This window comes from Triticum urartu, chromosome 5A (genome assembly GCF_056163025.1).
Source record: "Triticum urartu cultivar PI428250 chromosome 5A, HENAU_Tu73, whole genome shotgun sequence".
In the NCBI taxonomy this organism is placed as follows: domain Eukaryota; kingdom Viridiplantae; phylum Streptophyta; class Magnoliopsida; order Poales; family Poaceae; genus Triticum; species Triticum urartu.
The window spans coordinates 316,876,075-316,897,992 of NC_141877.1; the positions used below are offsets into that span (position 1 = coordinate 316,876,075).

Below are 21,918 nucleotides of genomic sequence, written 5' to 3' on the forward strand. Positions count from 1 at the left end.
TTATTTCCAATAAGTCAGTGGCTCGCTCCACTGTTCCGGAGAAAGGACTCTTAGTCATCTTGCCCATGAGGCATGGTTCGCAAGCATCAAGTGATTCATAATCAAGTGATTCCAAAAGCCCATCAGTATGGAGTTTCTTCATGCGCTTTACACCAATATGACCTAAACGACAGTGCCACAAATATGTTGCACTATCATTATCAACTTCCATCTTTTGGCATCAATATTATGAATATGTGTATCACTACGATCGAGATTCAGTAAACCATTCACCTTGGGTGTATGACCATAGAAGGTTTTATTCATGTAAACAGAATAACAATTATTCTTTGACTTAAATGAATAGCCGTATTGCAATAAACATGATCCAATCATATTATGCTCAACGCAAACACCAAATAACATTTATTTTAGGTTCAACACTAATCCCGAAGGTAAAGGGAGTGTGCGATGGTGATCTTATCAACCTTGGAATCACTTCCAACACACATCGTCACCTTGCCCTCAACTAGTCTCTGTTCATTTTGTAACTCCTGTTTCAAGTTACTAATCAAAGCAACTGAACCAGTATCAAATACCCAGAGGCTACTATGAATACTAGTAAAGTACACATCAATAACATGTATATCATATATACTTTTGTTCACTTTTCCATCCTTCTTATCTGCCAAGTATTTGGGGCAGTTCCGCTTCTAGTGACCATTTCCTTTGCAGTAGAAGTACTCAGTTTCAGGCTTGGGTCTAGCTTTGGGCTTCTTCATGGGAATGGCAACTTGGTTGTCATTCTTCTTGAAGTTCCGTTTCTTTCCCTTGTCCTTTTACTTGAAACTAGTGGTCTTGTTAACCATCAACATTTGATGCTTTTCTTAATTTCTACCTTCGTTGATTTCAGCATCATGAAGACCTCGGGAATCATTTTCGTCATCCCTTGCATATTGTAGTTCATCGTGAAGTTCCACTAACTTGGTGATAGTGACTAGAGAACTCTGTCAATCACTATTTTATCTGGAAGATTAACTCCCACTTGATTCAAGCGATTGTAGTAATCAGACAACCTGAGCACATGCTCACCAGTTGAGCTATTCCCCTCCATCTTGTAGGCAAAGTACTTGTCAGAGGTCTCATACCTCTCGACTCGGGCATGAGTCTGAAATACCAATTTCAGCTCTTGGAACATCTTATATGCTCCGTGGCGTTCAAAACGTTTTTGAAGTCCCGGTTCTAAGCCATAAAGCATGGCACACTAAACTATCAAGTAGTTATCATACCGAGCTTGCGAAACGTTCATAACGTATGCATCTGCTCCTGCAATAGGTTCATCACCTAGCTATGCATCAAGGACATAATTCTTCTGTGCAGCAATGAGGATAATCCTCAGATCACGGACCTAGTCCGTATCATTTCTACTATCATCTTTCAACTTAGTTTTTCTCTAGGAACATATCAAAAAATAAACGGGGAGCTACATCACGAGCTATTGATCTACAATATAGTTATGCAAAATACTATCAGGTACTAAGTTCATGATAAATTAAAGTTCAATTAATCATATTACTTAAGAACTCCCACTTAGATAGACATCCCTCTAATCATCTAAGTGATCACGTGATCCATATCAACTAAACCATGTCCGATCATCACGTGAGATGGAGTAGCTTTCAATGGTGAACATCACTATGTTGATCATATCTACTATATGATTCATGCTCGACCTTTCGGTCTCAGTGTTCCGAGGCCATATCTGCATATGCTAGGCTCATCAAGTTTAACTCGAGTATTCTGCATGTGCAAAGCTGGCTTGCACCCGTTGTATGTGAACGTAGAGCTTATCACACCCGATCATCATGTGGTGTCTCAGCACGAAGAACTGTCGCAACTGTGCATACTCAGGGAGAAAACTTATACCTTGAAATTTTAGTAAGGGATCATCTCATAATGCTACCGTCGTACTAAGCAATATAAGATGCATAAAAGATAAACATCACACGCAATAAAAATATGTGACATGATATGGCCATCATCATCTTGTGCCTTTGATCTCCATCTCCAAAGTACCGTCATGATCTCCATCGTCACCGGCATGACACCATGATCTCCATCATCTTGATCTCTATCAAAGTGTCGTCACATGGTCGTCTCGCCAACTATTGCTTTTCCAACTATTGCTATCGCATAGCGATAAAGTAAAGCAATTACATGGCACTTGCATCTTATGCAATAAAGAGACAACCATAAGGCTCCTGCCAGTTGCCGATAACTTCAAAAAAAACATGATCATCTCATACAACAATTTATATCTCATCACGTCTTGACCATATCACATCACAACATGCCCTGCAAAAACAAGTTAGACGTCCTCTACTTTGTTGTTGCAAGTTTTACGTGGCTGCTACGGGCTTAGCAAGAACCAGTCTTGCCTACGGCATAAAAACCACAACGTGGTATAGTGATTGCTTTTTTATCTTCAGAAAGAACCCCGTTCATTGAATCCGATTCAACTAAAGTTGGAGAAACAGACACCCTCCAGCCACCTGTGTGCGAGTCTCGCATAAGCGTATGCGTAATGTCGGTCGGAGCCGCTTCATCCAACAATACTGGTGAATCAAGAATCAACTAGTGACGGAAATCAATATGTATATACTCACCCCCACAACGCCTTTGTGTTCTAATCGTGCATATAACATCTACGCACAGACCTGGCTCAGATGCCACTATTGGGGAACGCAGTAATTTCAAAAAAATTCCAACGCACATGCAAGATCTATCTAGGTGATGTATAGCAACAAGAGGGGAGAGTGTTGTCCACGTACCCTTATAGACCGAAAGCGGAGGCGTTATGACAACGCGGTTGATGTAGTTGTACGTCTTCATGATCCGACCGATCCTAGCACCGAAGGTACGACACCTCCGCGATCTGCACACGTTCATCTCGGTGACGTCCCACGAACTCTAGATCCAGCTGAGCTCGAGGGAGAGTTTCATCAGCACGATGATGTGACGACGGTGATGATGAAGTTACCGACGCAGGGCTTCGCCTAAGCACTACAACGATATGACCGAGGTGGAAATCTATGGAGGGGGGCACCGCACACGGCTAAACAATCAACTTGTGTGTTCTAGGGTGCCCCCTGCCCCCATATATAAAGGAGCAAGGGGGAGGTCGGTCGGCCCTATAGGGGCGCGCCACAAGTAGGATTCCTACTAGGAATAGGAATCCTATTCCTAGTAGGTTTCCAACAAGGAAGAGAGGGGGAAGGAAGGAGAGGGAGAGAGGGAGAAGGAAAGGGGGGCGCTGCCCCCCTTCCCTAGTCCAATTCAGACCCAAGGGGGAGGGGCGCGCGGCCTGCCCTAGCCACCCCTCACTCTCTCCACTAAGGCCCATGAGGCCCATTAGTTCCCCCGGGGGGTTCCGGTAACCCTCCGGCACTCTGGTTTTATCCGAAACTTCTCCGGAACATTTCCGGTGTCCGAATATAGTCGTCCAATATATCAATCTTTATGTCTCGACCATTTGCAGACTCATCTTCATGTCCGTGATCGCATCCGGGACTACGAACTATCTTCGGTACATCAAAACACATAAACTCATAATACCGATCGTCATCGAATGTTAAGCGTGCAGACCCTACGGGTTCGAGAACTATGTAGACATGACCGAGACACTTCTCCGGTCAATAACCAATAGCGGAACCTGGATCCTCATATTGGCTCCTACATATTCTACGAAGATCTTTATCAGTCAAACCGCATAACAACATACGTTGTTCCCTTTGTCATCGGTATGTTACTTGCCCGAGATTCGATCCTCGGTATCTCAATACCTAGTTCAATCTCATTACCGGCAAGTCTATTTACTCGTTCCGTAATGCATCATCCCACAACTAAATCATTAGTCACATTGCTTGCAAGGCTTATAGTGATGTGCATTACCGAGAGGGCCTAGAGATACCTCTCCGACAATCGGAGTGACAAATCCTAATCTCGATCTATGCCAACTCAACAAACACCATCAGAGACACTTGTAGAGCATCTTTATAATCACCCAGTTGTGTTGTGACGTTTGATAGCACACTAAGTGTTCCTGCGGTATTCGGGAGTTGCATAATCTTATAGTCATAGGAACATGCATAAGTCATGAAGAAAGCAATAGCAATAAACTAAATGATCATAGTGCTAAGCTAACGGATGGGTCTTGTCCATCACTTCATTCTCTAATGATGTGATCCCGGTCATCAAATGACAACACATGTCTATGGCTAGGAAAATTAACCATCTTTGATAAACAAGCTAGTCAAGTAGAGGCATACAAGGGACACTCTGTTTGTCTATGTATTCACACATGTACTAAGTTTCCGGTTAATACAATGCTAGCATGAATAATAAACATTTATCATGATATAATGAAATATAAATAACAACTTTTGTCATGGAATTGTCAGGACAGATGTCCTAGCAAAAGGACTCACTCATAGGGCCATCACAACTAGGAAGCTTAAAGGGGTTAATCGGGACAAAGGACACGAGAGGTTTATACTAGTTCGGCCCCTTACGATGAAGGTAAAAGCCTACGTCTAGTTGTGTTTGGAATCGCTGGGGTTCCGAAGACCAGGGAGCGAATACGCTTTGCCTGGCTTCGAGTTTTTGTCTCTTGTCCTAAGCCGCCCCCGGGTCGTCCCCTTATATACATGGGTTGATGCCTGGCGGCCTACAGAGTCCCGGCCGACTCATAAAACGTGTCTGGCTTGGTGACTTTCTTTACATGCCTTTCTTTACAAGTCTTTTCCTACATATGGCGGTTCACAATATTTGGGCCTTAAGCCACCTCTGGGCTTAGGCCTTCTTCAAGTCTTAATAAATCATCACCTTGAATATTTACTCGGCTTCTTCTTGTAACCCGCCATTGGGGTTGACCCGGCCCCTCCTGGACGGGTCGTACCTAGTAGCTATATCCCCAACATTAGGCCCCATGTTGACTTGAACTTTGTTCTTTGTCAAACTTCAATACTTAGAGGAAATCCATCTTCCTCTCTTTGTGGAAATTTTTGTAACCCGCCATGACGTCATTTCTTGAAAACACGAAAAACTACTATGACGTCATCCTCAACGGGTCTTTATCTTTTAATGTCTTCCGAGAATCGAGGCATCCGTTTAGTTGGATAATCATTATTCGGGCCTTCCTCGATTTCGCGCCCGCCTGTTCGCTTATCCCCTTATAAATAGGCACGCCTCGGTCTTTCTCATTATTCTCTCTCTTCGTCTTCTTCCTCTCGCAACCCCACCGCTGCTCGAGCTCCGCCACCGTTGCAGAACCCCTCGTCTCCGTCGACCTTGGCCGTTGCATCAACCGGAATCGGTCCAGAGAACGGCATCGACTCTCTGCGGAAGATTCATGGTTGTAAGCGTTTGCCTTCCTGTTCCTCAGATCCGCATTAGGGTTCCTAGGTTTTCTGCGTGTTCTTCTCATTTCATCTCAGTTTCTTCGTAGTTCTTCCACTGCCGCTTCTTCTTGATCCAAAAAGAACATATACTCGTGCAGTAGTTGTTTTGTGCCCATCCTTGATACCAGTAGATTCCTTCTCTTGGTACAAAAAGCCTCATTAGAACTCACGAACTCATCTGTGCTAGATTTTTAGGTCTAGAGTATTTTCCATTTTGAATGGCCATTTGATCCAGAATAATATCAAGAAATTATAAAACTTGTTTGTCTCAGCACTTAGCCAATTCTGTTGCTGGTATTCCTCAAATATCTGTAGTCATGGCGGCTTATGGCGCCGGCTCACTTTTTCCTTTATATGACATTAGCCCTTACGTAAGCCGTCATTACTTATCTGTATCATCATTATCTTAACTTTTATTTTCATCATTGGATTGATCCGGCACATCACTTTCCTTTCAGTCTGTTTTTCATCAAGCCGTCCAAAGCACCAACTGTCTGCAATTGGGTCCCCTCCACAGTAACTGAGGATAATTTGAAGGAATTCTTCACCATAGGATTTTTGCCAGGGAAGAATGTTATGTCTTACCGTGCACCTAACCCGGACGAGGAACGGCCCAATCCCAAAGACGGTGAAGTCATTGTCTTCTCTGACCACATGAATCGGGGTTTTTCACCCCCGGCTCAAAATTCTTCAGAGACGTCCTTCACTTTTCAAACTTCACCCTCAAGATCTTGGGCCCAATTCCATATCCAATATCTGCAATTTCCAAGTTCTCTGTGAGGTGTATCTTCAAGAAGGACCGACTGTGGAACTCTTTAGAGAGTATTTTTATCTAAACCGCCAGAACGAGTGTACCAATGGCCCTAGCTTGGAACTTGGAGGCATCTCAATTCAGCACCGACAGGGCGCCGTCTTCCCCCTAATAGTCTTGCTGAGTCATCCCAAAGACTGGAATCAGACCTGGTTCTATTGTCAAGACACTTCACCAGCCAATGAGAAACCACTGCCGGGTTACCGCGCGGAGTGTCTAGATTCCAAGTTTGCGCTCCCTGACAAGCTCACTGCCGCCGAACGCAAGAAGCTTATTCCATCAATTTAAAGCATTAACGCCTTATTGGGGAACGGCTTAACCAGAGTTGACTTGACTCGTTGATGGGTCTCGTGGCGGGTCATCCCTCTAAGCCGCCGATCCAAATTGATGTATGAATATGGTGGAGGCCCAAATGACTCTCTTTGTCACAGCTCCGTTTAACTAACTGAAGACGATATTGTTTCAATGTCAACTCTCCTGGTGAATGGCAAATATGAAGACTGCAGTAAAGTCGGGTTAAACCCCTTCTGCAAACTTAACCCGGCGCCTGAGGTAAAAAAACCCTACCTCTTTCTCTTTGTATTTTTCTCAGCAGTTTTAAATACCTGCATGACCTTTTATCTTGTTTACTTGTTTACAGGCCAAATCTGACTTCCAAAAAGCCAAGTATGACCATGAAGCCGCCAAGAAGGCTAGAGCCGCCACCATAGCCGCCAAGAAGATGACCCGGAGGTCCAAGAAGAAAAAGAGCACCGCTGAGGACCTGTTAAAGCTTGATGATACTTCTGAGTCGGAGGTAGCCCTTGACTCCCTTGGCTAGTTTTTTAATAACCTTATTGACACTGACTATTGCCAGGACGACACGGGGGTCAGTCAGGCCATAGAAGAAGAGGTAACTATTTCCTCCGACTCAGCCCGTTTTCCAAGACAGAAACTTCGACTGGTAACCTGGAAAGTAAGGTTTTCACACCCTTTGGCTTATTTGGACCCTCATTTTCTTTTGAAAAAGCAGCAACATGAGAGCCGCCGTCAGGCCCGGAACGACGATGAACCGCCTTCCGTTCTTTAACAAACTCCTCAAAAACGCCATAATGAGGTCTCTTTTATCTTCATCTTTTACTTTCCATTAATAGATCTTCTCCCTTGCATTACTAACTTCATTTTATCTTTGCAGGACGTGTCTCGCTCTTCTGGCGACTCATCTCAGACTCAATTTCCGGTCTTCAAGACTGCCCCTGGGTAAGGAAAAAAATCATCTTTCCTCCGTGTCTTTCAAACTGCATCTTTGTACTAACTGTCTCATAACATATTTCTTAGTGGTCAAGCCAAGTCCAAGAAGGCCAAGGTGACTAAACCAGCGGAAGAACCGTCAGTCCTTGCACTTGAACCGGCCATGCCAACTTCTCCCCCTCGAACTGAAGCACCAGAAGACCCGGCTGCCAATGCTCAATTGGATCCTCCTGAGCCGTCAGCTGATGATACCGTTGTTAACCCCTCTCCCGCCAGACCATCCAGTTCAGCTAACCCACCATCATCTTCTGATCATGACGTTCTAGTCACTGATAGCCGTTTTGTTGAACTAGGGACTCCTACTGTGTTAGCTCGGCACACTGCTAAACAAGAAGCCTTGGAGAGACAGAAAGTGCGCTTTGATATCTCTCACTACACTCATCTGAATGCTAGTGACATATTGTCCGGCTATCTTAGCCATGTTCACTCCAGCCGTGAGTCAGAGATTGAGATGGTCAAGCAGCTGCAGCTGAAATATGAGGTATGTTCTCCGGTTTACTTATACTTTGCCAGCCCCAAAGTCTTCAGATGATGAACTTGAATGATCTGAATACTCTCTCTAAGTTTTTCAAAAGTCCAACAAAATAGTGTAAACTTCACCTGTAGTCCCCAAGGGCCGGCTCAATTTATCATAAAGGAACTGGTACTTAACTTCATAGCTGTCTTTTGCCAGTCCCAATAAATATTGTAATCCGGTTTAATCTTGAGAAACTTTCTGAATATCATGCATTTGCCCCCAAGTGCTAAGTGGTGTTATTTTGTAAGGCACTTGGGACTTGAAATATATAAGAGTCATAAGAAATTGCTTTGGCAAACATTAGCCCCCAAGTGTCAAGTGGTATTGCGGTGCAAAGTACTTGAGGCTTGAATCTTTATAACTTTTAGTTTAAGCCTTGACGCACCTGTGTATGTTTTGTAGAACGCCCTATCTGAATTGGGCTCCCAATTAACTGATGCAAAGATCCGGCTGGCGGATCATGAGGCAGAAATCAAGTCTACTGATTCTAAACTTCAATTGAGTCTTTCTGAGATGGAAAAATTGAAAACCAGCTTGACTGCCAAAAAGAAATCCTGGGCCGAAGAAAAGACGTTGCTGATACAACGCGCTGAAAAAGCTAAAGCGGCTCTTGAGGAGGTTACCACGGAGCTTACCGGCTTAAAGAACCGGGTGTCTCAAATGGTTTCCACCATCTTTGGTAAGCCATCTGTACTGATCTTTATACCTTCTTTTGACCCAGAATATAAACCGCCTGCTGACCCCTTGTTTAAAAAATATGTGCAGGTCCGCGAAGCAAAAATCTGAGCCAAGATAATGTGACCAAACTGAAGGCGGTCTACACCTTAGTGGAGCAGTTGTGTACTGGCGCTCAACGAGCACTTGCTGCTATCTCTCCTGCCAACCAAGGACCTAATCGGCTCAGCGATGTCTTGAAAAAATTATCAATCTTACCCGCCAGGTTTCAAGAAGTCAAACTATCCTATGCCAGAGCCGGAGCCTTGAGTGCCCTGAGCCGCTCCAAAGCCTGGGTGCCAGATCTAGACCTAGTGGATGTAGTTAGGTGGTCCCCTACCGTGAAGGAAGACGGGTCTCTATTTGAGCAGGATGACTACATTGCCTGCGTGAGGGGAGTTCGACCTCAAGCCACCGTTCTTGGAGATGAGACCAACATTGATAAATCTCAGCCGGGTTTTCATTTGGAGAATAAGAAGATGGCGACTCCCTCTTATAAAGTGACGGATCTTATCCCGCCGGTTCGCCAACATACATTTGCCCCGGAGATTGACCCGGCCGGCTTAATTGATGATGAGGCTGAGTTCATTGCTCTGAACGGCTTTGATTGATCTAATTCCGGCTTTCAACTGTGGAGGGAGATGAACCGGCCAGGGGGAAGTCGTAACCATCTGAACAATCCTACTTTTAGCTTAGGACATGTCTTAAGAGAGAAAAACAGTAACCTTTCGGGCTCTTAATGCCTTCTAATAGGTTAGCTTAAAAAACTGCATATTTTGCCTATGCCATCGTGCATAAGATGCGGTGTGACTCTTTGCTCCGGATGTCAATATTTGCGTCACCTCTATGGTTACATCTGCAATGTTTTAACTTTGCTCCTACAAAAAATGAAAGAGCTGGTCTGGCGGCTTATAAGAGTAGAAAAAACAGAAACAGCCGTGAAAATAAACAAGGTTGAAACAACCTTTGATTAATCGAAAAGACACAGAAAGAACTGTTCATAAATAATAGTTATACCTGTATCCTTTGCGTCTGGACCACCGGTTTATATGACCCGGGTGATGAGGTTGATGATCCAGTCCTTTTTCGAGAAGTCAATGCTTCTTCATGCCTGATGACCATCATGCCTTGGTGGCTTATTGTCAAATAATCAAGCCGGTGAAAAGACCGTGCTGATCGTTTAAATTTGAGACAACAAAGACCGGTAAGACAAATAGCAGATTGCAAACAATATAAATTAACTTTGTAACTGAAAGTTGGGGGTTTCTGATTCGAATATGATCAGTAAACCGGACCAAAGGGGTTAAGCTAAGATTCGAATACGATCATATAGCCCCCAGTGGCTTTGGCGTTGCGCCGATCAAGAGGGTACCGACAACTATGTTCTCTTTGGTTCGAATACGATCTATGTTTGAATAGGAAGCCCCCAAATGACCTTGAGAGGTTTTTAACGACCCTGATTCGAATACGATTCAAGTCGGACCCAAAAGGGGTTAAGCTATGATTCAGATACGATCAATAAGCCCCCTAGTGAGTTTGGCTTTGAGCCGATCAAGAGGGTTACGAGAGCTATGTTCTCTTTGGTTCGAATATGACCTATGTTTGAACAGGAAGCCCCCAAGTGATCATGAGGTTTACAACTAGATTCGAATATGATCATAAGCCGGACCAAAAAGGTTAAACTTGATTCAGATATGATCAGCTCCTTAATAGTCATTTAAATAGTGAAAAAGAGTAAAGGTATATAACCTTTGAAAAGGAAAAGGACAGAGGTCCTGCTTTATTACTTATCATAGTATATACAACGTCAAAGTATGTACATGACGAGAGCCGGTGGGTCAGGTGTAGTATGGCCGAAGTTGAGCAATGTTCCACGGCCAGCGGGTCTCCTCCTCCGACTTACGTGAGTCTTTGTGCTCTCGAACATCGATGAGGTAATATGACCCGTTGTTTAAATTCTTGCTGACCACAAAGGGTCCTTCCCAAGGCGGGGATAGCTTGTGTGCATCTGACAGATCCTGGATGAGCCGGAGCACCAGGTCACCTTCTTGAAAGGTCCTGGATTTAACCCGGCGGTTGTGATAACGGCGCAGGTCCTGTTCATAAATTGCTGATCGAGCCGCCGCCAAGTCTCTCTCCTCATCTAACAAGTCAAGTGCATCCTGTTGGGCTTGTTCATTATTAGCTTCAACGTAAGCTGCCACACGAGGCGAGTCATGACGGATGTCACTAGGCAGCACTGCTTCCGCTCCATAAACCATGAAGAAAGGTGTATAACCTATAGACCTGTTAGGAGTGGTGTTGATACTCCACAACACCGAGGGTAACTCCTCTACCCAGCAACCCGGCATCCGTTGTAAGGGAACCATGAGCCAGGGCTTGAGACCTTTTAAGATTTCCTGATTTGCTTTCTCAGCCTGCCCATTAGATTGAGGGTGAGCTACAGAAGAAACATCCAGCCGGATGTGCTCTTTTTGACAAAACTCCTCCATAGCCCCTTGGGACAAATTAGTGCCATTGTCAGTGATAATGCTGTGTGGAAAACCAAAGCGAAAAATCACCTTTTTCATGAACTGAACCACCATGGCTGCATCACACTTACTCACTGGCTCTGCCTCAACCCACTTTGTGAATTTGTCAACTGCCACTAAAAGATGTGTCTTTTTATCCTTGGACCTTTTGAAAGGTCCAACCATGTCAAGCCCCCAGACTGCAAACGGCCAAGTGATTGGAATCATCCGCAATTCTTGAGCCGGCACATGCGCTCGTCGTGCAAACTTTTGACATCCATTACATCTATTGACCAGATCCTCTGCATCAGCGTGAGCCATTAACCAATAAAAACCATGACGAAAAGCTTTGGCCACAAGAGACTTTGACCCAGCATGATGACCACAATCCCCTTCATGGATCTCACGAAGTATTTCCTGGACTTCTTCAAGAGAAACACAACGCTGAAACGCTCCAGTGATGCTGCGATGGTATAACTCTCCATCAGAAATCGTCATTGACTTGGACCGCCGGGTTATCTGTCGGGCCAGGGTCTCATCCTCTGGCAACTCACCCCGGGTCATGTAAGCCAAGAACGGTACTGTCCAATCTGGAATGACGTGAAGAGCCGCCACCAACTATGCCTCCGGGTCAGGAATGGCCAAATCTTCCTCTGTAGGTAACTTAACAGATGGGTTGTGCAAAACATCTAAAAAGGTGTTAGGTGGCACCGGCTTACGCTGAGATCCCAACCGTCTTAAAGCATTGGCCGCTTCGTTCTTCCTACGGTCAATGTGTTCCACCCGATAACCCTTAAAATGTTCTGCAACAGCGTCGACTTCACGGTGATAAGCCGCCATGAGAGGATCCTTGGAATCCCACTTGCCTGACACCTATTGGTCCACCAAATCTGAATCGCCAAGACACCGGACCCGGCTCAGGCTCATCTCTTTAGCCATTCGAAGACCATGGAGCAAGGCTTCATACTCTGCTGCGTTGTTAGTACAAGGAAACATTAATCGCAACACATAACAAAACGTGTCCCCTCGAGGAGAAGTTAAAACAACTCCAGCCCTCGAGCCTTCCAACTGTCTGGACCCATCAAAATGAATTGTCCAATATGTGTTGTCTGGTTTCTCCTCTGGCATATGCAACACTGTCCAGTCGTTAATGAAGTCAACCAGCGCTTGAGATTTGATTGCAGTACATGGCATATACTTTAAACCATGAGACCCAAGTTCAATAGCCCACTTGGCGACTCGTCCTGTGGCTTCTCTATTTTGAATGATGTCTCCTAAAGGAGCAGAGCTAACCACAGTGATTGGGTGACCCTGAAAGTGATGTTTGAGCTTCCGGCTTGCCATGAACACCCCATAAACGAGCTTCTGCCAATGTGGATATCTTTGTTTAGATTCAATCAGCACCTCACTGACGTAGTAAACCGGTCGTTGGACCGGATGGTCCTTGCCAGCCTCCTTGCGCTCCATCACAATGGACACACTAACAGCACGTGAGTTAGCAGTTACATATAATAATAACGGCTCTTTCTCAACCGGAGCAGCGAGAACCAGCGGCTTAGCAAGCTGTTTCTTCAGATCCTCAAAAGCAGAGTTTGCAGCATCACTCCAAACAAAATCATCCGTCTTTTTCATCATCTGATACAAAGGCATCGCCTTCTCCCCTAACTGGCTTATGAACCGGCTCAAAGCAACAACGCGACCCGCCAGCCGTTGAATGTCGTTGATGCACACCGGTTTGGCCAGGGATGTGATTGCCTTAATTTTCTCCAGGTTAGCTTCAATACCTCTGTTAAACACCAAAAAACCTAAGAGTTTGCCAGCTAGGACTCCAAAAATACACTTGGCCGGGTTAAGCATCATTTTGTAGACCCGGAGGTTATCAAAGGTCTCCTTCAGATCTGTTAGAAAAGTTTCCTCTTCTCTGGATTTCACCACTATATCATCCACGTAAGCATGAACATTACGCCCAATATCATTGTGAAGGCACTTTTAAGCCCAAAAGGCATAGACACATAGCAGAAGGCTCCAAACGGAGTGATGAAAGCTGTTTTCTCCTGGTCCTTAACTGCCATCTTGATCTGATGATAACCTGAGTTTGCATCCAAAAAACTCAAACGCTCGCAACCTGCCATAGCATCAATGATCTGATCAATACGAGGGAGAGCAAAAGGGTCAGTCGGACAAGCCTTGTTCAAATCGGTGTAATCCACACACATATGCCAGGTGACATTCTTATTCAGCACAAGCACCGGGTTAGCCAACCACTCTGGGTGAAAAACTTCAACAATGAACCCGGCCGCCAAGAGCCGGGCCACCTCTTCTCCAATGGCCTTGCGCCTTTCCTCATTAAACCGTCTAAGAAACTGCCTGACCGGCTTAAACTTCGGATCAATATTAAGAGTGTGCTCAGCGAGTTCTCTCGGGACACCCGGAATGTCAGAAGGTTTCCATGCAAAGATGTCCCGGTTCTCACGGATGAACTCGATGAGCGCGCTTTCCTATTTTGGATCCAAGTTGGCACTGATGATGAACTGTTTGGGTGAGTCGTCAGGCACAAAATCAACCATCTTAGTGTCATCAGCTGACTTGAATTTCAACACCGATTCATGCTCCGTAGTTGGCTTCTTCAAAGATGTCATGTCTGCCGGGTCAACATTATATTTATAAAACTTTAACTCCTCTATTGCACAAACAAACTCAGCATAAGCGGCATCTCCTTCTTCACACTCCAGGGCTATTTTCCGGCTTCCATATATCGTGATGGTGCCTCTATAACCCGACATCTTGAGCTGTAGATATACATAACACGGCCGAGCCATGAATTTGGCGTAAGCCGGCCGTCCAAACAGAGCATGCTACGGGCTTTTGATCTTAACCACTTCAAAAGTTAACTTCTCAGCCCTGGAATCATATATATCCCCAAAGGCTACTTCCAGTTCAATCTTCCCAACTGGGTATGCCGACTTACCAGGGACGACACCATGAAAAACAGTGTTGGATTGTTTAAGACTCTTATCAGTCAACCCCATCCGACGAAACATTTCATAATAGAGGATGTTGATGTTGCTGCCTCCGTCCATGAGCACTTTAGTGAACTTATATCCACCAACCTGAGGTGCCACCACCAAGGCCAAGTGACCCGGGTTATCAACCCGGGGAGGGTGATCTTCTCTGCTCCACACAATAGGCTATTCTGACCACCTCAAATAACGTGGGATCGCCGCCTCAACAGCATTGACAGCCCTCTTATGAAGCTTCTGATCCCTCTTGCATAAACTAGTGGTGAACACGTGGTACTGCCCACTATTCAACTGTTTTGGGTTACTCTGATATCCGGATTGTTGTTGCTGATTATTTTGGCCGGGTTGTTGATTATAGCCGCCCTGGTTACCCGGATGGCCTTGACCGTGAAAACCGCCTCCGCCTGACCCGGCGCCCGGGCCCTGAAAGCCGCCTCCGCCTGAACCGTCGCCAGGTCCATGGCTACCATCAAACATGTTGGAATTTTTAAATGCCTTGATGATCGTAAAGTCCTTCCATAGATGGGTCGCCGGCTTCTCCCGGGTGCCGTGTCTTGGACAAGGTTAGTTCATTAGTTGTTCGAGGGTGGGACCTGACCCGCCTAACAAAGGGGGTTGCCTACCCTTGCGCCGTTGGTTGTTGCCCTGTGCATTGGTGTTAGCCACAAACTCGTCAGCCTTACGTTTATTACCTCTTTGATTCGTCGGGTTATGCTGGTCACCCTTGTCATTGCCGTTCTTCTTTCCCTTCCCTATTTTTTCTTCATCAGACACGGGATCCTTGGTACTATCAGAATCAGCATATTTAACCAGGGCCGCCATCAACTAGCCCATGTCATTGCAGTCACGCTTGAGCCGCCCCAGCTTCTGCTTTAGAGGTTCAAAACGGAAATTTTTCTCCAACATTAAGACTGCCGAGCCGGCATCCATCTTATCAGATGAATGTATTATCTCCTTGACCCGGCGCACCCAATGGGTCGTAGACTCGCCTTCCTCTTGCTTACAATTAGTCAGGTCCATGATTGACATAGGTTGTTTACAGGTGTCCTTGAAATTCTGAATGAACCGGGCCTTCAACTCCGCCCATGAGCCGATGGAATTGGGTGGAAACCCTTTCAACCAAGTGCGAGCCGTTCCATCCAATATCATGGTGAAATATTTAGCCATCGCTGCATTACTGACCTCCAACAGCTCCATTGCCATCTCATAACTTTCAATCCATGCCCCAGGCTGCAAGTCGGCCGTGTAATTAGGCACTTTACGAGGCCCCTTAAAGTCTTTTGGCAAGCGCTCATTACGTACAGCCGGCACCAGGCAAGGGACACCTCCTGTTCTTGTGGCTACTCCTCAACAGAGGTTGCCGGATAAGCCGGAAAAGCCTGATGAGCCGCCTGCTCAGCTGCCAGTTGAACCACCCGTTCGGCCTCTTGTCGGATTCTCTCTTGATCCGCCAAGTTAAGGGCTCCACCCTGCGCCGGCTCATGCCTGCGCGTTTGGTTACGGCGTTGAGCGTTGCTTGACATTTCGGCTGAGTCCATATGCCTGCTATAGCTCGGGCTCCGACTTGGGCGAGGGGTTGAGTGGATTTTGTCTCGACTGTAAGACTACGCATCCTGCTGCGCCAGAGCCGTCTGAAGAAGTTCTCGCACCCTTCGTGTTTCTATTGCTGTTGGAGAGTCGCCTTCCATCGGGAGAGCCGCCAAACGAGCCGACGCGGCAATGAGATTCTCCAAAGGATTGGAAAAGTGACCCGGTGGTATTGGTGTATAATGAGGCGGAGCGGTATTCATACGAGGTGGCTCCATGGCCCGCGGCTGAACCGGCGCTCTGGGTGTCGTGATCCGATTTGCCTCCAGCGGGTTACTTGGACCGGCCCCGGGTGTGTGGAAAAGGTTTCTAGGATCGAACGTCAGAGGTAGACGTGACTGAGTTTTCTGGTGCCTTCTCCTCATGACCTCGTTTGACGCGTTCAGATCCACCGAGAGCCGGAAAGTCTTTGCTTGAAGCTGCTGAGCACGAGCGTCCAAAGCCGCCCGCTCTGCGGCCATCCTGACCTCTTCTGCTGCTAAATTTTCCTTGGCCTGTGCCATCTCTTCGCGTACCCATGCCACCTTCGCGTCATGCCGGGCCTAATCCGCCGGCTCCACCACAGCAGTCAACAGAGCCGTCAACTTATCGATGATGTCCATTAGCATCTGAGCCGGGGGGCGCGCGGGGTCTCCTGACCCGGCCGCTACCGACTCGGTGGTTGTTGCTGCTGCAGCCGTGGAGTTCTGCCCAGGTTGAGTGCCAGCCATGAAGACTCCGGTTTGATTCGACGGGCTCAAAGGGGTCCGGAATACTGCTGCCATCGGAACAGTCCCTGAGCATGCCATCTTGCAGTTGGTACAAAGAATATGTCTTGCCTGTTGATGACGTAGCGTCAGAACAGATGGTCATCTCACCACCGTCCACTGATCCTTCAGAGTATTCACCTCCATGGACGCAACCCACGAAGGCATGCCTCACGGAAGGTTGAACCCGGGCAGATCTCGCGCGCTGAGCCATCTCGACGAGGTTGGTGTGGACGTCCGGCTCAGGGCCCGATTCGCCGATCTGGCCGATGAAGACATGAATTCCGCCGAAGGGGACCCGGTACCCGTACTCAATTGAGTCGGCCTCGGGGCCCCGGCCTTCATTGTTGATGTAGAGTTTGCCGCGACGACTCTTGGTCATTCGGCCCATAGCGTATCCCTTGAGCCCTTCAAAGTTGCCCTTCAAGAACTCAAATCCACTGTGCGCTGGCCCCATGGTGGGCGCCAACTGCCGTGGAATTGTCACGGCAGATGTCCTAGCAAAAGGACTTAGTCGTAGGGCCATCGCAACTAGGAAGCTTAAAGGGTTTAATCGGGACAAAGGACACGAGAGGTTTATACTAGTTCGGCCCCTTACGATGAAGGTAAAAGCCTACGTCTAGTTGTGTTTGGAATTGTTGGGGTTTCGAAGACCAGGGAGCGAATACGCTTTGCCTGGCTTCGAGTTGTTGTCTCTTGTCCTAAGCCGCCGCCGGGTCGTCCCCTTATATACACGGGTTGATGCCTGGCGGCCTACAGAGTCCCGGCCGGCTCATAAAACGTGTCCGGCTTGGTGACTTTCTTTACATGCCTTTCTTTACAAGTCTTTTCCTACATATGGCGGTTCACAATATTTGGGCCTTAAGCCACCTCTGGGCTTAGGCCTACTTCAAGTCTTAATAAATCATCACCTTGAATATTTACTCGGCTTCTTCTTGTAACCCGCCATTGGGGTTGACCCGGCCCCTCCTGGGCGGGTCATACCTAGTAGCTATAGGACGTGGATTTTTACTAACTAGTTGTGCGCGCAACTGGTATCTGAGACGCAAATCTACCTTGCCGTCAAATCAACAAGGCCCACAATGTTGTCAGATCTGTATGGTATTTCAACGTTTCACGATTTTCATCGGCGTGTATAGGGAGCTGTATTCCATCTGATTGGACATGTTAGCTGATAGGTCCATAGACTCGGTTGTCGTTAGGTCCTCCACATGCATGTTATTGCTCCATGCTGCCTTTTATCAGTCAGATCAACCATACTAGTACTCCGTAATATGCTGCTAATTGTATGGTTTGGTACTACTAATTAACCGAAAATAGCATTTTTTTTCTTCTAACCGCATGTAATATTAGGCGCCATTGATTTGGCATAAAAAATTGACTGATGGTTTTCAAGTTCTTCGTTTTGCCATACTACAGCATGACGCACGCAAACAAAAAGTACTGCACCAGATCGTTTGACAACCGGCATCGATGGGACCAGCACCTGCCCCATTACTCCACCAGATGACGGTCCATGTAGAACTTGGTGCGTCTTTTTGGCGTCATTGATTTGTTCTTCACTGTTATAATTTTGTCAGTGTAAATAATGTTCTAGAAAATGTCTAATTTCCTACTGCTTGCAAATTTAGATACATTAAAACTAAGCACATTCCCTGCCCTCCCAGACCATCAAGATTTCTGGCCGTCGGATGTTTGTTCCGGGTCGTTGCTGGCCGTCAGATGACTATCTAATCCCGTAATTAACCAATGGACCGGGCGACCTAGGGAGGCTATTCCAGTGGAAAAATCGGTGGCCTCTGGTTGATTGGGCCAGGCAGCCCGTTTAGCAGTTGGTGAAAGAACAACCCACCAATTAGATGGTGTGCGACGTCGCTTCAGGTCAGGTCAGGTCAAGGACATCGAAGGGGCGGCAATCCCTCCCTTCATTCTCCCTCGCGGCCGCTAGCGAATCATCACGCCTTCACGACGTTGACCAGCCGCCGTCTGTCTTCCTTCTCCAGTTGCAGCAGAGAGGGGCTCAACTCTCAGACCAGTGAGGCGTGACACCATTGCCACATCCGACAGCGCCATGGCCCAGATCTCCACCGATGCGGAGGCGGCTCTTGGAGAGGCCATCGGGTTGGTGTTCGGGCGGTGGACAGCGCTGCAGGTGGCGGTGGGGCAGCAGCGACTCCCATGCCAACGTTGATCAATTCAGTGAATCAATCCTCTACTGGTTCTATCCCTCAAGGGTACGTACAGCTCCTTCAGCAATCAGCATCCTCAGATAAATAAAATAATATGTTCCTTCTTGTCTCCTTGAGGCGGGATCCTGTAGTAAAGTTGATATTGTTTACTTTAGCATCTGAATTCTCCTAGATCTAGTGGCATGATCATCAACTACTTGGCTTTCAGACCGGTGCAGCAAGAATGGTCTCCACTTTGTGGCTGCATGGGGCTCGAGCCTTAACGAATGATCATTGGCAGCGACCTAGGTTTGCCTCTACAAGAACAATTCGACAAGGGAAATGGGGGTACATGTCAACATTCGATGGAGTCCGCTGGTATAGATCATTCCCTTCCCTTTATCTTGCATATAATCAGTGTTCTCTGCTGGTTTGGATTTGTCCTTTCCGAGTGCCTAGGATTAGCATTCCACAACAATCAGGATGTCACCCAGTTGATTGGAATTTTGAGCACAAAATCACAGACATGTGTTCTTTATAGGAAAATTATTATGTCCAACTACTACAGTGGATCTATCAATATATAATGAGTAATGAAGATGGATCTTTTTTATTGAAGAGATTATAATATATAAGAGGATATTATGTTCACAAAAAAGAGAGTATATGTTTTTGGTATTCTTCTCGGTCATTATAGAATTGCACTATTACTATCAATAGGTCAACTAGTTCAGCTTTTCCTATAAATTGAACAAAATAAGGTGAAGGCTTTGAATTTACTTATCTACTTTTCCTGTTATCAAAAATAAAAGATAGTTCTCTACTTTTCGTCGACTGATTTCCTTTATCTCTATGTTAGAACCTCACTTTCTCCATGCTAACTTATCAGCGACTTGCTCCTCCGCACAATATTCTGAATGACCCACTCTTGTGCAGGTCCTGACATTCAGGTTATTTTTTCTACTTATCATCTGATCATCATGATATGGCACATGTTGCACATCATGAATTAGTTACAAAGAGAAGATACCTTTATTTTTTTCCGACTGCCTCTTGAATGTTTCTAATATTGCTTGTAGAAAATTGTAAAATTTGTATACATGTCACTAACTCATCTCATTTGTCGGTTTATTCAAGGACATCCAGAACAGGTGTGTTACCTTTTCATTTCTGCAACAGTAATTTGCAAAAAAAATTATCTTGGCAGGTCATGTCTCCCATTTGTTCTCTTTAGCTTTTAAGCATAGCAGTTTAGATATTTTAATATTGTAAACAAGAATGGGCATGATGATTTAAATTTCATTATAAATCCATATCTTCTTCGAATGCGTTAGTATATATAATGGCCACAATGGCACGTTCAATTTCCACTTATTCAAACGATCTAGCTTTCAATACAAGAAGAGACTTACTTACTCCCATGTTTATTGAGATGCTTAGAAACCACACTGAGAGGGCTATTATCATATCTATGTTCAAACATGGAGTCGCTAGAGGTAATAGTTTTGGTTTTCAAATATACCTACAACATACCTATGTTGCCAGAAGTATATCTACGCACATGTATCTTGTGTTTACTCAACGCTCACCATAACTGTTGAATTGCAATTCTTTGCCCAAGTAGCTAATGTTTCCACCATTAACATATGGAAATATATCATTACAGACACATATACATGCATGCATATACATAGAGTCTCAACACAGTGAATTCCCACTAATAAATCTGCTTCCCTGTCCTGCGTATCATGTAGTTGTGGAAAATATGCTCATGTGTGACATAAAGCTACCAATGTATGATATAGGGCATGAGAAATTTCTGTTTGAGTTAGGCATTTGATTTCTAACCTATTGCAAATTGTATCACAAGTAATGCCATCAAGTTTGTTATCGGAGTAAATAATCATATTGATAATTGATTTTCTTTCCTAATTTCATTGGTCTATTCTATCTTCAATTCAAGGGGAAGTTCTCTATAAATAGCATTACGATTTTGAAATTTGGCATCGTAAGGCTATGGCATGGAAGTAGCCCTGTTAACTTAATTCAACATGATAAGTATTTGTTTATGGCTCCATATAATTACATCAACCCCTAACATTAAAGTGTAAAAATGGATGGGCGCGGCAACGCGCGCCATCAATGATCTAGTTTCAATTAGAAGTCAACGCTAACCCAAACACCTATACTAGTCACCAAGAAAGCATGTGAGAGTCATCACGTGTGAGATTTTGGAATCTAGCATGACGTGCGCTCTTCGGTAGGCATAAACACGATTTGACAATGCACTGGCTCAAGCGGCATAAACAGTGCATGTTGCCAAAGGAAGGGACAACTCTACGGAGGTTAGGCTCAGCTGTGAACAGATTGAATTAATACCAGCGTTCGAACTGTGTAAAGGGAAATATAACACCTCACGAGTTGCACACAACAAAGAACGCGGTCGTTCAAAAAAGAAAAACTCGGTCCAGGTTTATCACTGCCGGATCGCCCATTTTGTCCATTGTACTATTATTTTAGTCACTCACAAAAATGACCTTACCGATAGCTGTGAAGCAAACAGTCGGCAGATGAACTATACTAGTTGAATTAGGACCTTTGGCGCGTGCGGTGGACATGCAAAATAGTACTCCCTCCGACCCTTTCTAGTGTGCGCATAAGTTTTTCTTGTTTTTTCCACAATATCTGCACGATCCAGATTTGTAGCAATTTCTTTTAAATATATCCCTACTTTTCAGCACTCCCCTTGTGCATTAATTCCAGCCGCGCATGCAGCATATGCAACGGAGGATGGGCCAATAACAGCCATGCAGAGAAATACGCAGGGGAAACGAGGCGGACAGGCCAATTAACTAGCTCGCGTGATTACCGCTTTGCAGCTTTCCACGTCGTTGCAATTCATCCAGTGCAGGGGCAATTCCGTCCGAAAACTATTTTGAGTAGCACTCCTTGGTATGCGTGATGTGAGTTAGCGCAGACTAAATAGAATCGGAGGGACTATGTGTAATCTTTTAAAAATGTTTATACAATGTAAACAACAGTTCAAGTAATTAAAAAACATACCATTCAACTAAATGTTCGCCGAGGTTCTTGAAGTAAAAACATACCATTCAACTA

At 45.5% G+C, this 21,918-nt stretch overlaps 1 protein-coding gene across 1 annotated transcript; it reads left to right on the plus strand.

The window, feature by feature from the left end:
• Positions 1–7,642: 7,642 nt before the first annotated feature.
• Positions 7,643–9,381, plus strand: LOC147971213 (uncharacterized). The gene is made up of 3 exons (XM_087523871.1): positions 7,643–8,020; positions 8,459–8,735; positions 8,822–9,381. Exons 1-3 carry the CDS (start codon positions 7,643–7,645, stop codon positions 9,379–9,381), a joined length of 1,215 nt encoding a protein of 404 aa, XP_087379997.1.
• The last annotated feature ends 12,537 nt before the right edge of the window (positions 9,382–21,918 follow it).

What these genes read in the sequence shown, in the direction of transcription:
- LOC147971213 (XM_087523871.1), top strand. Translation starts at nt 7,643, where the DNA reads ATGCCAACTTCTCCCCCTCGAACTGAAGCACCAGAAGACCCGGCTGCC. An exon ending in AGCTGCAGCTGAAATATGAG is followed by an intron (nt 8,021 to 8,458) that starts GTATGTTCTCCG and finishes TATGTTTTGTAG; the next exon opens with AACGCCCTATCTGAATTGGG. An exon ending in AATGGTTTCCACCATCTTTG is followed by an intron (nt 8,736 to 8,821) that starts GTAAGCCATCTG and finishes AAATATGTGCAG; the next exon opens with GTCCGCGAAGCAAAAATCTG.